This window comes from Micromesistius poutassou, assembly GCF_964030765.1.
Source record: "Micromesistius poutassou genome assembly, chromosome: 6".
NCBI lineage: Eukaryota > Metazoa > Chordata > Actinopteri > Gadiformes > Gadidae > Micromesistius > Micromesistius poutassou.
Window position 1 is genome coordinate 6,311,241 of NC_140276.1, and position 15,856 is coordinate 6,327,096.

General features: G+C 44.0%; 1 protein-coding gene across 1 annotated transcript in view; it reads right to left on the bottom strand.

Moving 5' to 3' along the window:
• Positions 1–11,488, bottom strand: part of mcf2a (MCF.2 cell line derived transforming sequence a) — a 33,055-nt gene extending 21,567 nt beyond the window's left edge. The window contains exons 1-8 of the mRNA XM_084469985.1: positions 11,292–11,488; positions 6,887–6,955; positions 6,624–6,738; positions 6,201–6,291; positions 3,961–4,080; positions 3,238–3,354; positions 2,732–2,881; positions 180–295 (exon numbers count right to left, since the gene is read on the bottom strand). Of these exons, the coding sequence (XP_084326111.1) occupies positions 180–295; positions 2,732–2,881; positions 3,238–3,354; positions 3,961–4,080; positions 6,201–6,291; positions 6,624–6,738; positions 6,887–6,955; positions 11,292–11,409 (896 nt within the window). The 5' untranslated portion in view covers positions 11,410–11,488. The remainder of the gene's footprint in view (positions 1–179; positions 296–2,731; positions 2,882–3,237; positions 3,355–3,960; positions 4,081–6,200; positions 6,292–6,623; positions 6,739–6,886; positions 6,956–11,291) is intronic.
• Positions 11,489–15,856: the final 4,368 nt, after the last annotated feature.

The window sequence follows — 15,856 nt, forward strand, 5'->3', positions numbered from 1 at the left end:
AATGGTAGAATTCCGGTGTGAAACCTCCCGTCCGTTTCATTTAGAAATGCTAAACGGTAAACACAAAATGTAACACGGCTAACACTTATTATCATGGTGTAACTGGGGCTACATTACAGGGGTACGCTCTGTGGCGTGAACATAACCCAACCCAAAGGTCTGGCGGGGCGTCCTCTTGCCTCTGCACCGTGTCCCAGTCCAGTCTCACGTCCCAGTGACAGTCCTCCTCGTTCCCAGAGCTCTCCAGAATGGACAGAAGGTGGCGGCCCTCCTTGGAGACTGACCGGATGGCCTCCTGCCGAGCACACCGGGGGGATTATTACGGTGCAGTACATAATAGACTTTACTGTTCACAATAGGGGTGTAACCATGCACTCATTCCTACCGAAATTTTTCGGTACGGGTCTAGCGGTTCGATGCGCGTTTCACTTCGGTACGTACCGAAAATCAAGTTTTTGTTGATTATCACACACTCTGTGACACTCTGACACTGAGAGTGTCTTGTCCTGTCCTGATGTTTTGTGTTGAGGACCACAATGGAAATAAGTCCTGGACTTGATTGTGTTTTTATCCTCAATTGTATTTTATGTATTTTCATTTGTGTAAGGCATTTGTTTGATACAAATGTTAACAAATGTTAATTTTAATAAAAAATAAAATAATAAAAACTGCTGTACCGAAAAACATACAGAACCGTGACTTAAAAACCGAGGTACGGACCTAATCTTGACTTTTGTGTATCATTACACCCCTAGTTCACAATGGTGGAAATGTCCCTTTGGTTTCATCATGTCGTTTCTCAGAACAGGCAGAACACATTATTATAATACAGTAGAATACCATTGTGGAGTGTACGTGGTCGATGGCTGCTTTAATCAACCCACACACACTCCACTATGTTCAAATACAATACAACCAAAAGCATCAGTGCAGGCGAACATTGTAGGACGTGTTAATATAAATAATATAAATGTATGTTAACAGAGTTAAGAATTCAACAACGTCACGGCATTTGGTATAAAGGAACTCTTATACTGAATACAATAGATAGTCATAGTCAATAGATATTAAATAGACTCTTTTATCGTGAGTGGAACCAAAGCAACTTGAACAGTGAATCAAGTCATCCTTATGGAGTAGGTCGAGTATCTTTCTAAAAGATGCCTACAGGTTGGCAGCGGACATCAGGGATCAAACCCGGTACCTTTTGGCCGAAAGCCAAACAGCCTAACCACTACCTTGTGTACAATCAAGTCAAGTCTTTATTATTGCGAAACGATGCAAATCGTCTGGGATTCATTTTGGTGATACCATTCCAATCAAAATAATGTAATGATTAGGGGGTCATAGTGGCTACATTCAAAACACCAGTAGACAAAGCCCACAGAATGAAATTAAATATTTTAGGAGAATGTGACAAAAGCATGTATGTATCTCTCTCTCTATATATATATATATATATATATATATATATATGCTACTTGACACTAGCTGTAGGAGGCTAATCTTCTCCTAGGCTCCTGTAACAGTAGATCCTGGTTCACATGGTTCGCATGGGAACGTGTGTATGTTGGGAGCCCGTGATACAGTTCAGAGTCAGCGCTCCACTTAGGTTTGGTCATATGAGCCCAGCTCAATGAATAGCTGAATGATTAATAAGATGGACGCTTCCTGGATGTCTTCAAAAGACTAATGGGTAGAGAATGTTCACACAGGCCTCATTATGCCATTTCAAGCATGACTATCAAGTCATGTCTTGGTATGTTCTGCCAGTTTTGGTATCATCCAGATTACCTCCTTACATAACGCTATGCTGCAGTGTACAAAACAAAAGCCTCACACAAGTCTACTTATTAGGTTTTTAACCTGACAAGGTTAAACCCCTTAGGTTTGCAGGCTGCCTCTAGGCATCCTTCAGCAAGATCCTTACCCTTGCCCCTACCTACTCCTTAATGACACATATAACAAAAAAAAATACTAATTTATTTTTTATTAACTCTAATGTGCTTCCGATACCATCGTCAGTAAACATAGTGCTATGACCCGCGATCGTATCTTTCGGTTTGTGTCAGTGTCATTCCCCCTGTTCATGTTTCTTGGCGTGCCATGGATTTTATGTTTTGTGTTGATTGATTAAGTGAATTAGGTGTTTGTGTTTGTTTGATTGGCTGGATGTGTGGGTACGGTCCCTGCTAATTGGCTTGTAGGTAGCACCTCGTTTTAAAGATCATCGGTGAACCACACACACACACACACACACACACACACACACACAGATGTCGCCACCTCCATCTCAGCAATGTCCTGTGTTTCTTAATGTTTAGTGTTGAGCTGTCTCTGTGTTATTTAGAAGTGAAACCATTACTTTCCGTGTGCATTCAAAGGATTTCAAAGCTGAGGGGGAATAGAACATGCCTTGTTGCTGGCCCGCTCCCCTAGACTGGCCGTGAGGACTGAAGAACATGTAACGTCTGTTCATTTTGCACTACAATTATATTATACTGCTTATTTATACATTTTTTATATTACATTTTATATTTTATATTGCTTATTTTGTATATGTCATGGTTGTTTCTCTTTATTTGTGCTGTTACTGTGTGTAATGCTGCTGCTACACTGCAATTTCCCAGCTTGGGATCAATAAAGTAAATCTATCTATCCATCTTCATACGACACAGTGACAAGCCCCACCCTGTGAGGTGAAGACAGATCCATAGATCTAGGTCAGTACCTTGAGGTTCCTGTACTTGTCGGTGTGAGCCTTGAGGAGGCATTCGATGGCACCCCCCTCATCAGTGAGCTCCGTCTCGGCCAGATCGGTGCCAAAGGACTGCAACATCTGGGCGATGTCCTTCACAGTCACTGCAAAGCTTTCTATCGCCTGCGGGGGCAGCAGAGGGCACGTATAGAAAAAAAATACAGGGCCGGCGACCATATCACCATGGCAACAGAGACAGGGGGCATGTGAGGACCGTAAACAACAATCTCGAAGTGAACACAACTAAAAGTTTGTATACACGGAAACCTTTACACGTGATATTTAACATCAGAAGGTAAATATATCTGTTCTCTACAGGATAAATTAGTTAAAGACTATAATGTAGCCAAATAATCATTGAGATTTACAACTTGTAGCAATTCGGGGGAGGAATATTTTTATATTATATATTTTATATAATATATTTAATAAAAAAAATGTGCAAACAGATTGTACAGTGAATGTAATCTCTATCGTACCGTTCGTAGGACGATCCAATCGCTATGGCAATAGTCTAACGTGCCACCAAATTCAGAGGTCAGTTGGTTCTCATCGATGTAGCGTAGCAAATCTGTGACCGAGCTCAGCATCACTACCTACAGGGGGTAAGAACAACAAGCCATGAGCCACCTCTTCCACTGAGCAATGTTAACCATAAAATGTAATGTTTTGGTTATCGTCGTATCTTAACCCTCACACCTTTAGTACCAGAATGAGTGGTGATGAGCTATTTTTTTTTGCTTAACATCCAACAACAACTGCATTTGCGAAAACTATTGTGTCAATTTTCAAATTGAACCCGTTCTAACACATTCCTGATATGTGATTTATAAACATCAGCATTGTTAAAGACACCATCACATGAAAACCAGCTTTATCCATGTTATCTCCTCATCATAATAGTACACCATTACTTTAGTACTATTATTAATATTATTACGTCACATAATTGCCTACGATTCAATAAAACAATTCAGTTGATTAGCTACACACACACACACGTAACAAACACGAGTCCCAATACATCTGAAAAACGTTTGTCTGAACGTCCACAGAACCTCACAGAATACACATACATACGTTCACATCTACAGAAGCAAGACACGACGCTCTGAGCGCCATTGTGCTGGGTGGGTCCCGTGAGAGGAGAATATACCTGGAGGTGGAGTGGGACATGTTTGGTATCTGAGGGTGTGCCTTACTGGCATCTTCAGCATGAAATCCTCCTGGCTGAAGCGGAAGCCCAGGTCGGTGACGGTGCGCTGGAAGAAGCTGGTGGGCCGCAGCACCAGCACCAGGTGGAGGTTACCGGGGAAGGAAGCCTGCGGGAGAGAAGGTGGGAGGATCATCCAGTGGTTAAGATGCCGAAAGGTTTCTGGGTTCGCGTCCCCATCATCACATCGGTTATCCCCCTTGAGCAAACATGTCTAACTCCTGTACCTGTTACTTAAGGGCATGCGTCTGTACATTTAAATGATTAAATTGCTAATTATTAATTAGGGTGAAAACACCCTGAAGGGCATTTAGATCGTGTATCAACTGTATATCAATAGATATGCACTGGGTCTTGGAATCCCATTTGAAGGATTTCGAAGGTCATTGCACTCCTGTATAAGGTAAATGATAATGTGAAATAATAATGTCAAATGAAACGACCACAATTAGATATATTAACTTGTGAAGATACCATCCTACTAAAATTATATTAATAATTGGATAATGGATTGCTGTGCAGCCGTACTAGGACCCCTTTGTCATTATTTTTTGCTAAAGAGCATGAACGCAGTTTGGACAGATATTAGCAGGGTATAGGAGAGAGGACATATTTAGCATTAGATAGAGCCATACAAATTTACATATAGCCTTATAGTTTTTTTTCTCCATCAAAACATTTTTACGACATACATGCATCAACATAAACAAAATCAAATACGCACCAAAAAGGGACTAAATTAAGTATTGTTGTATGGCTTCTAATGACTTTGGCTATCAGAAAGGCATCGATACTACAGTGCTGATCGCTCAGAATCTGTGACAGTGCAGTTAGACGGAGGTCATTGAGTCATTGACAAGAGTGTGTTGACAGTCTCAACTGTCAGCTTTCACCTCTGCACTGGCTAACGGACTACAGACACAGTGTGTGTCTCAACAGGGGATTCTGATGGTATAGACTAGGCAGCACTGCATCTATAGGGCATTTGGGGACACACCGTGACAAGGTAGAAAAATGTGATGTGAATTATGCAATGCACAGGAATTATGTCCTGTCTGCAGCTAAATCCAAGTGATGCATAGGCTACATGTCATGAATAAGCATATATATATATAAAATGATCATATATAATGTGTTGTAATTGTACATGTAATTGTACATACATAGACCGGCATCATAGTACAGTTGCAGGCAATGCTATAGGCGTCGGGTCTGCAGTATTTAGCATAAAGCACTAAAACAACAGCAGCACAACACACTGAAACACATTATCATATGAAGCCTATTGGGCGAACGCAATGTCATAAAAAATATATATATAAATACAGAGTCGCCTCATGTGTCTATTCGGCACACATGACATCAAACAAATACAATGTTAAAGACTCCTGTCACAATGAACATGCATCAGCCGATCAACTTTTCGCACTTAATTGAGCATCAGCCATGTGTTCCTATGGAGACGGAGAGCCATAGCATGACTGAGCAGAAACCTACAGCGCGCCGCAATGCCGCGCGCTCACTGCCCAGTTGCAGACGGCGCGCGTGCCAATGCCAATGCCGCATTTCTCTCAGCCCGCCCAAACTTGGTCGTAACTCTTCCCTTAATGCATTCTAAGTTAAACTAAATAACGATTTTCGTTGTTTTGTTTGTTTACCGGACTCCTCCGTATCCTGGGCATCCTGTGCGGCTGAAACCTCTCGGTTATCGTATGCGAAGCCATTCTCTCTCTGTGGTTAAAAGTTACAGCAGCGCGTCCCCCGTGTAGGCGGGCGATGCCAGGCTACCCCTCCGTCCGGTTTCCTGGCGACGGCTGCAGCAGTGATGCTGATGCTGCCGCTGCTACTGATGCTGCTGCTGCTGCCACATTAGCGCGGGGGTGGCAGCAGCACTGACTGCGTCCTCTCCCTCCCTACCATCTTCTTCTACTTCTTCTTCTTCTTCTCTCCTCTCCTCTCCTCCTCCTCCTCGTAATGTTTCTCCCGCCGCATCGTCACGCGAAATGTGACGTCATCTCAGGGAGCGGGGTGGGGGGAAAAAAAAAAGAAACGCCGTGGCAAAACTTTGCTTACTCATCATCTCAGCAGCACCATGGAGGACGAGACGAGAGGAGCAGCACTGCCGTTTTTTATTATTATATCAGCCGTGTTCTACACGCATTGTGGCCATTGTAAATAGACATGGTAGCCTAATGAAATGACTTGAACAGCTGACGGGAAATTGCTCACCGCTATTCTGCCGAGAGCCGTTTTGATCGATCCCCAAGTGTCCAGTCTTCGGTCTAAAATGATGATAAACTTTACTCCTGGCTGCCTTGTTCTGGAAACAAAAACAAGAGACAGCAGACATTGTAAGCATACGCACTTTCGCATTATGTGCCGGAATGGCTGTTTTTGAATGCTTGTTTCCACCAATCATAACACGTGTATATATATTCCCCGCTCGTTAATCGTAATAACCAGTAGGCCTAGCTTTCAGATTTATTTTTTTTATCACCGCATTCAGCGAAAAGAGAAAGAAAAATAGTTATAGAGTTTAACCAAAGGCCAACCGTGCCCAGAATACAAAAGGCACGGATGCACTGCATTGCGGGGAGAGGGAGAGGGAGACGAATAGCTTCAAACGCGGATCCAGATGGAGAAGGAACACACCGAGGGATGAGAGTGAGGTAAGTCAGGACTTTGGCCAGAGACTCCTCTGGGATGTCGCTAAACGCAGAGCATTCTGGGAGGGTTATAATGACGCTGGACTCTTCCCCACGACCCCCTGTCGGCACAAGACACAAGACACATGAGGTCACTTTAAGACACAAGGTCCGGTTCAGGTTATGCAATCATTGCGTCGTCACATTGTTGTATGTATGTATGTAGGTTCTGTGTCGTTTTTGACTGTTGACACTTGGAGAAAGCCTCACCTGACAAGTATGCAACCTGTTTCTCGATGTAGCCCACCACCTCCGTCAGTTGCACAGGAACAGTTACCTCTGCAAGGAGATGCACGTTTTAAGAATGCACATTTGCATAAATAACTATTAATGATACAATTCGTAGAATCCTTCAACCGTGAACGTTTTTCTTCCCTGTTGAATAAAGTTAGATTACTGTATGCTGGGCTACTTACAGTTTAGGTAGGCCTATACTGCATTACTATTAATAAAGCAAATATTTACCCTTCAATAATACAGATTCCATCTGTTTGACTGATGAAATCCTAGATTCTTTAACACAATGGGACTATTCAGGCCATGAATAACCCATAGACTGTAAAGATAATCAAATAAGAGCCACCGGTGGTATGTGCATTCATTACACTAGTAGCATACTTTACAGTAGAAGCATACATTACAGTATACTTTACAGTAGCATGTTTGCATCATGTTGGTTGACTTTACTTGTCTTTTCAGAAGATTGTTCCTTATACATGCTTAGCTAGCCCTTTGATACATGGAGGCAGACTACCAGAGTTAATATACCAAAAATTTAAAGGCATGTTAATGTGAATAGTTGCAATAGAAGTGTGGAGTACCATCTTCAGCATCGCGATCGCACAGCGTCCCACCATAGTGACCCAGGTCAGAGGGTTAATGCAACGCATCGGAAGGCAAGCCGATTCCCACACAACTAACCATGTGCTCATCCATTATAGACAATACATTAAATATGTAGTACAACTGAAAGAAAGAAATAGAGTGTAAAAAGGGCGGGAGAGAGAGATGGGGGGAGTGGGGGGGGGGGGGGGGGGGGGTGTCAGTTTCCAGGTAACAGGTAATGAACCCGACTGCTCCCTGTTCAATGTTTCATGTGTCTGATACAGAGACTGGTATGATGAAGGGATGGGCCATGTCAGACTGTGCCCGGAAGAGCCAGGGGTCTTAGCTGAAGGCAAACTCGATTTAGGTTGAAAATACTTTCCCATGACCACTGTTACAAATGTGCAACGGCCTAGCGACCACATTGAACGCTTGTTATGCTCTTATTATATCCCATAGTACGATATATCATCATATATGTATATCATATAATAATAAACATATAATAAAGCTTATTTTATATCAGAGCAATAGACATTGACTCTGACAGTGCCCTTCAATGGTGTTCATTTAAGAAGAATAAAACACAAGGCGTCAGGTAAACACAATCCTAAATCACAACTGCTGATCTTGCCTCCGAGAGCAAGATAACCTTGGACTGCGTGCCTCAAACACAAAGCGATGAAACATTATGTTCCTGTACTCTGCAGGACTGTAGATTGGCTGTATTTTCTTTCTTCACATTTGAGCAAGGCAGGAGGAAACATTATATTTGGGCCCGCCAGATAAGAACACCCAGGCCTCCAGATGATAACCCACCAGCATGTTAGAGAGAGGATCTCTGCTGGGATTAACATGTGGACACTAAGAGGATTGGTTAAACAACACACAAGCACTGTTGACACTGTGATATAAGGGGGCTTGGGTGTTTCACTCCTAGTCGCAAAAGTACTGGGTTTGATCCCCAAATGTCTGCAGTCTAATCTGTAGGACTCCTCGAGCAATAAGTATGTCTATTTTACTATTTATCCAACACGACACATACTTTAGATACATGTATAAGAAGTACTACTTCATTTGGTACGTCTGCTAGTATGTCCACCATAGATATTCAGTATAACATGAAGTCTGTAAAGCAAAATACACCTATGCTCATCAATCAACATCTGACACAGCCACACCGGTAATGTCAGTTTTTATATGGTATGTCTATATATATATATATATATATATATATATATATATATATATATATATATATACAGGGCGAACAGAAGTTAAAAACATTCTTCATAAAAAAGTGCTACTCAGGCTACCCACTCAAACTCATGTGATTTATACTCTTCATGCCCCCTGTGTTCATCATCATCATCCTCATCCTCATGCACAAGCATGAAATCACTGGCAGAGTATAAAATCCCTTCCTTCAAACACAGCCACCAGACTTGTGTTCATTCATGGTACACAAATGCCCGAGCTAATGCTCCGGGTTGAGGTCAGGGCATATTTTGGCATAAACATGTCTGGCGTTGCTGAAGGGATTATCGAGCTGTTGCGTGTGTTGGAGGAAATCACATTCCATCACGCAGGGACTCATGGAGAACAGAGTTTAATAGGGCCCTTGGAGTGTAATATGAACAAACTGTGGTTAAACAACTTGTAATTAATTGTTTGGATCATTCTGGAAATATCAATATTTGTCAAAGCTCTCTTCCATACTTTTTAATCATGTCAAAGCATAATGCACTATGAAAGTACAATGAAAGTACTAAGTGTTGGTTTATGGCAATTTTCATTGTAGTACTTAGTATTGCTGCATACATTTTGTTTTTTATATTTACATTGTGTGCTTTGTAATGTTGGGGTATAACTATACATGTGCCAGGCGGCAAATAGCAGCTATATTCTCTGGGGTGGTCACTCAAAATACTTATACATATTGTTACATATTGTTAATACATTATAGGTTAAAGTTGGGATCAGGGATTATCCTCAGTGCATTCCAAGTGTAAACGGTCAACAGTCTCCACTAAGTCACTCTTCAGGTGTCTGGAACAGAAAGCTCCCTTGTGTATGGAAATAGTCGATTTTTACCGAGAGGTTTGTTAACAAATGGCTAAGCATAACATTGAGGCATCACCGCCGGGGCTGTACGTGCGAAGATTGAATAACTTTATAGTTATATGATATCATTCATGGTGTGAAGCAAGGGTTGCTTTTAGATGTACTTGGTGGCATGTTAGCATTGGTACATACAGAGCTATCACCAACTGTTGTTAGTAGTGGACTGAGCCAAGTGACACAGGGAAGGAGGGGGGACTTTTGCGATGGCTCTTATTTCATACACATCACTACGGTGTACAAACTTGAAACGGTTATTAATAGAAGGTCCTTGGCCTTTTCCCAAACGTTCCTGTTACTCATATAAACTCTGGCACTATTTCAGGGAAGGTATAGGTCCCGGGGTTGGGGAAAGAATCGATTCACGTTAGAAACGCAATGATTATCTTCTATTGTTCCGAGTTCTGAGTAACAACTTCCAGAAAATCGATTTGATATAACTGTTCAAATGATAAAATCAACTTTTTATTTTACACACTTTACTCTGCGATCATGCAATCATTTGCATCAACCGCTCACAGAGGACCGGAGTAGATTCCGAAGTATAAGTATCCCCATGTACTGGACGGAGAATCGATTTTTGAATTGGAATCCGTTTTGAATGGAGGATTGATTTTGAATCTAATCGTGGTTCCCAAGAATCAAAATGGAAGTCTAATAGTAATATCCAGACAGATTCACAACCCCTGATAGTGCCGCTCAGAGACATTACAATACCCCCTCTTCAGTTACATAACACCAGGCTCTGTGGGAAGCTCCTGGATGGAGCTAGCAATCAATTGTAACTGCTCAGCATTTACGCCTTAATATCTGTCAATTCAAAAATACACAGAGAAGCCTGTGCTTTCTCTTTTTCATGTAGGCCTGGGCAATAAAACAATAAATTATTGTATTGTGATAGACTTTTGATCAATATCAAATAAAACATGTGTTAAACAGAAGTGCTTAAATCCAGTATGGTATTTCCTAGTCTTTTAAGGTCATTAAAATGATCAATAGTTATCGATATCGATCAATATGATCAAGTTATATCGTAATATGTCTTTCAGCCATATCGCCCAGGCCTAAATTCGAACGACTGCATGGGTCAGAAAAGGAAAATCAATTTGATTATTATTCTGATCATCTCTCCGCAACCCTCTTTTCCTGCGCTTTCTCTGATTCTCATATTTAAAATACATCAATCTTGATTTGTGTAAAATATACCTGCACCAAATTTAGCTTTCCATATATTTCTACTAATAATAACGATGGAGAACCATCCCTTAATCTGTGATGTTGAAAACAGCTGACATAATGATTACAGGGCCTGATCCTAAAGCTAAGCTGCAGCCAACTGGACAACCACCAAAACACCGGATAAACTGCATGCATGTGTACTGCACATAGTATGTATGAAGAGACCAACTTGAGGCACGACAATCCAGTCCAACACAAAAGTAGAATAGCATGGTATACATTACAAGGCTGTAAACATCGAGTGAAACTCTACCGTACTGCACTGCATCAATTCATAGCACACATTACTCTTTCGATCTTGGATGTGTGTGTGTGTGTGGTGGCTTAGGGTGTATATACAGTACAAGCAGCAGCAGCAGCAGCAGCAGCAGCAGAGCTATAGTTCAGCTCCAGGGTGTGATGTGAGGACACAGAGATCCTGCGTACTCACGCTGCAGCGTGTCCTGAAGCTGGGAGCCGGCCTGCAGCAGGCTGCGGTAGCTCTCCATCTCTCCTGGCCTCTCCTCTGGCTCCGGGTGGCTCTTCTCCTGCATCCAGGCCGGGCCCATTCCCCACACCACCACCACCGCTACTGCTCTGCCCTGCCCTCCACCCCTGGACCAGCCTCTGCTAGCTCTAGCACACCCGCAGGGGGTGGCCGGTGGTGGTGGTGGTGGTGGGGTGGGGGTGGGGGTGGGAGAGGGAGAGGGATGTAATACCTTGTCTAGAGTCTCACATCCTCCAGACAAGACCCGCAGGCCTCAAGTAGCAGAGCGGCAGAACATATCGGTCCAGACCGCCTCTGTCAGTGCCCAGAGCCGGTGGGGCTGTTTTTACTTATGTTGAAGTCTCCCGCCTGCTGCATAGAGGCCCCCTTAGGTTTGCAGGTGTCTAATAATAGTCCAGAGGAAGAGCTGTCCTCCTCATGGAGGCAGGGATTTGTCGGTCTGTCTCCTACGGCATACGACGGCGAGCGGCGAGGAGGAGGAGGAGGAGGAGGCGGTGGAGGGGGTCCGTTGACAGGGTCCTGTTGACAGGGATCCCGCTGTGAGCCGCAGAGCCTGTATACTTAAGAGAGCAGCAGTGGCCGGCCACTTGAAAACAAACACGGCTCCATCTGTCTACTGCTGCCCGCCTGCCTGCCTCTCTCCCTCGCCCCTCCCCTCTCACTTTCCCCCCCCCCGTCTCTCTCTCTCTCTCTCCCTCACCCCTCTCACTTTTCTCTCTCTCTCTCACTCTCCCTCTCTCTCTCTCTCGTGCTCTGAGCTTTTGGTGCGTCAGCTCTGCACTGTGCTGGGCTCACCAGTATCTCTGGATCTGAACTGCCGCCAAACCCCTCCCCTACTCGGAACCTTTAGCTCACGCTACAAACTCCGCTCCGGTTCCCGACCGCTGGTTGACCCAAAACAAACCCGTACGGGGCTATACGATTCCACCAAAACCTCCTCCTCCCTGTTGCCAACTTTCTGGAAACTTCCCCAAAAAACAGAAGATATACAATACATTTATAGAACAGAAAATGTGCCGAGGAATATCTGAATGCATGTGTTCAGCATCTAGAACCAACCGTCCATTGTGCTCTTGATCACTCTCAACCAACAACTTAATCCTCGGGCTGTTGCCACACAAACAACCCCATTGAAACAGAGCGTAAAATGAAAGGGTGCCATTGTGTAAATATTGGTAGAGTGAGGATTTCTGATAGCTGCATATCTGCACACGCCCACACAGGTCGGCCCACGAGCGCTTTTGAATGGATCAGAAGTCATTGACAAAGGGACTACAGTAGACTGAAATACACAACATGTATATTCTGATAACATCGCCAGGGCAGACTTGCTATGGAGGGACTTAGTGGGTGTGGTGGGAGCTCTTAAGACGCCAGCCAGTAAGGCAGCAGTGAACTGAACATGAAGCTGCTGATCCTTCTGAGGCCTTCTGCCATCTCATTACTTGTACAACATCTGCTTGGGGTGACACACACACACACACACAAAAACACAGAATCGGATATTATTTTCAAAACATTCTGCTTTATTACAGAAAATCTGGTATTGAACATACTGGTCATAAAGAGGTACATTCAGCTTGAAGGTTGAGTGTGGAGGCTGAGGACCCAACAGACCAGAGGAGGGACGGGGGACTCCTCCCTGGTGTGAGGGGGTGGGAGGGTAGAAACTTGACCAGTACACCCCCCCCGCCCTCCCAGCCTCTTTGGCACATCCACCCACATTCTCTGAACTGACCTAGCCTCGCGTGCTTTCTTTGTTGTTGTTTTTTTTATTTGGAGGTAATCGATTTTTATTATAAAAAAGAGGGGCTGAAAAAGGTTTGCATTAAAAGTATTTCTCGTCTTTTTCATTTTTTTTTTTTTTTTTTCATTTAGTCAAGCAAATACATTAGAATCCAGGATTTGTTTCTTTGAAGCATTGAAAATATCATCTCTGGTATCTGGTTTAAAGGTTTGTTTGTCATCCAAGCAGGCAGCAACCCCCCCCCCCCCTCTCTCTCTCTCTCTCTCTCTCTCGCTCGCTCTCTCTGTCGGGCCCCAGTGACGGTGAGGGTCTAGAGGTGGGGCTGCCATGGTACGCCAGAGTAGAGGGTAATGTAACCTCTCTGGACATAACGCCACGTACATTAGCTCTCCTGTAAGCGGTTAGTGAGCTCCCCGGAGAAACGCTAAAAAACATTCAATAGAAACCAGGTTCTCAACAACCCTTTTTTTTTTTTTTTTTACCCATTTAAGAACAACAAATGAAAAGGCGTAAAAAGCATCAGAGGCCTCGTTCTCGTTCTCGTACTCGCTGGTACGGGAGGCCTCCTGTGTACAAAACAAGTCCTAGATATAAAGTCACGGTGGTGTATCCCCCCCCCCCCCCCCCCGGAGAACCGATGGTACCGCCGTTGGTTCCCGCCATCGCCACCGCCTCGTTGCCGTGTCCTGGATCCGGTCGGAAAACGACCGCACAGGTCGGGGTCAAAGGTCGTACGAGAGCGTGGCACGTCGTCGGCGGTCCATGAGGGAGCGTTGGTTCAATGGGATTTTAAAAAAATGAATCGGAATAACCGGAGACACACGCGTTTAGGGCGGGGCTCTGGACTACTGAATGTAAAAGATAACCACAGAGAGAGAGAGAGACACAGAGAGAGAGAGAGACACACAGAGAGAGAGAGACACACAGAGAGAGAGAGAGAGAGAGAGAGAGAGAGAGAGAGAGAAGGAAGAGAAGGAAGGACATCGAATGGGACTCGCCCAATAAACTGCCTGGGTCGACAAACCTGACACTGACTCTTACTCCACAGTAAAAAAAATATGCGACAAAACCAAAATAGATTCACAACGTCATAAAAAATATATACGAATTTGTGAGTAAAATCAAGCTTAAATAAATACGACAAATAGATACGATTTCAACGTCTGAAAAAGAAAACGGAAAAAAACCCCAAAACAACAACAATCATATAATATAATCTATATAACAGTATATCTTAAAGTGATTCAAATCATGGCATGGTATGGAATGTAAGAGAGCGCTAAAAAGGTGGGCTAGGGTTGGGGACGCAGGGAAGGGACGGAGAAGGTCGGGACGGTGTGCATTCACTCCCTCTAACCTGTACATAGATATGGCTGAAGCTGACCGGTAGCATAGTGAGTGTGTGTGGAAGTGTGTGTGTGTGTGTGTGTGTGTGTGTAGGGAGGAGGTAAATGCCTCGCAGTGGCATTCGTTTCAGTACAATGACCTGGTGCTCTCCGAGCTCCTGCGAACCCTTCCCCGAGACAAACAGTGGCAAAACTACACAGCTAATGGACCGTATGAATATACACCTCATTTAGGCTTTTTTTAGTGCATGAGTGCATTTATTCATGTCTCGAGTGTGTGTGGGAGTGTGCGTGGGAGTGTGTGTGTGGGAGTGCGCGTGTGCGTGTATGGACATTGTGTAGGTGCACATGTTAGCATCTATCTGATTTGATTCAGTGTGCTCGGGCAAGTCACATGACCCTCGGCAGCAAGTTTTGGCGGGAAACTCCACGGGGGCCTCCATAGTGCAGATTTTGGCGACCATACTATTTCTACGAGGTTCAAGTTATCCTGTCCGACACCGCATACAACACAGCGTATGCAGCTCATTACACTCAAATATACTCTCTATATATACGCACTTTTGTAACACACAGCCTTCGTACAATGTCACTCCTGCCAGCTAGAATAGAGGGCATTTATACACATGCCTTTCGCGTCACACGTGTTTATTTTTGGCTTTGAGCTTAAACTATCATAAATCTCTAAGGTATTTACAGTGCAGCAGATATATACGAAATCATCTCGTCTAAAACTGGGACCTCTCCAATTAATTTTCGCTGAGATTGGAAGATTTAGGTCAAGCTCAAAGCACCAAAACCGTTGACGTGAAGTCAGGGAGCCACGGCGGATCCTCTTCAGAACCACCTGTGTTTAAATCTCGCTTTAGAAGATAGGTCTGGTTCATCGTTTCCCCCTGCCCTATCCTGAACCGCCTGTCTTACAGTACGGGAACAACGTTTCACCTGCAGAAAAACAAACCCAACGCTTGGAGCCTTTGGAATGGAACAAAAATATACATGTCAATAGAGCGGATAGTGCATTAACCGTTAAAAGTGGAGGGAAAAAAAAAACGCAAAACAACTTGCGAAAGTGGCACTCTTATGTCATGGAACACGGTGGCGGAGACCAACAGAAGGGGTATCCCTTGCAGGATTGTGCAGCCTGGAGCCACACGGGTCCGTTCTAGTGAGGATCTCGTTGCTGCAGAGGGAACCGTCGCGAGGGACACAGATCTTCTGAGAAGGTGCACAAAGTCCATTTAAGAAATAAAAAAAATAAAATAAAAAAAGAAAACGAAGAAATGCATGCCCGTCATCTGAGTCGGTCGTCCGTCCATTTCGCCCGCAACCAAAGGAAACAAGGGGAGGTGGGGTAGGGTGTTAAGGGTGGGGGGGGGGGGGCTATTGCGACGTTGCAGGACATGCTGAGGGGG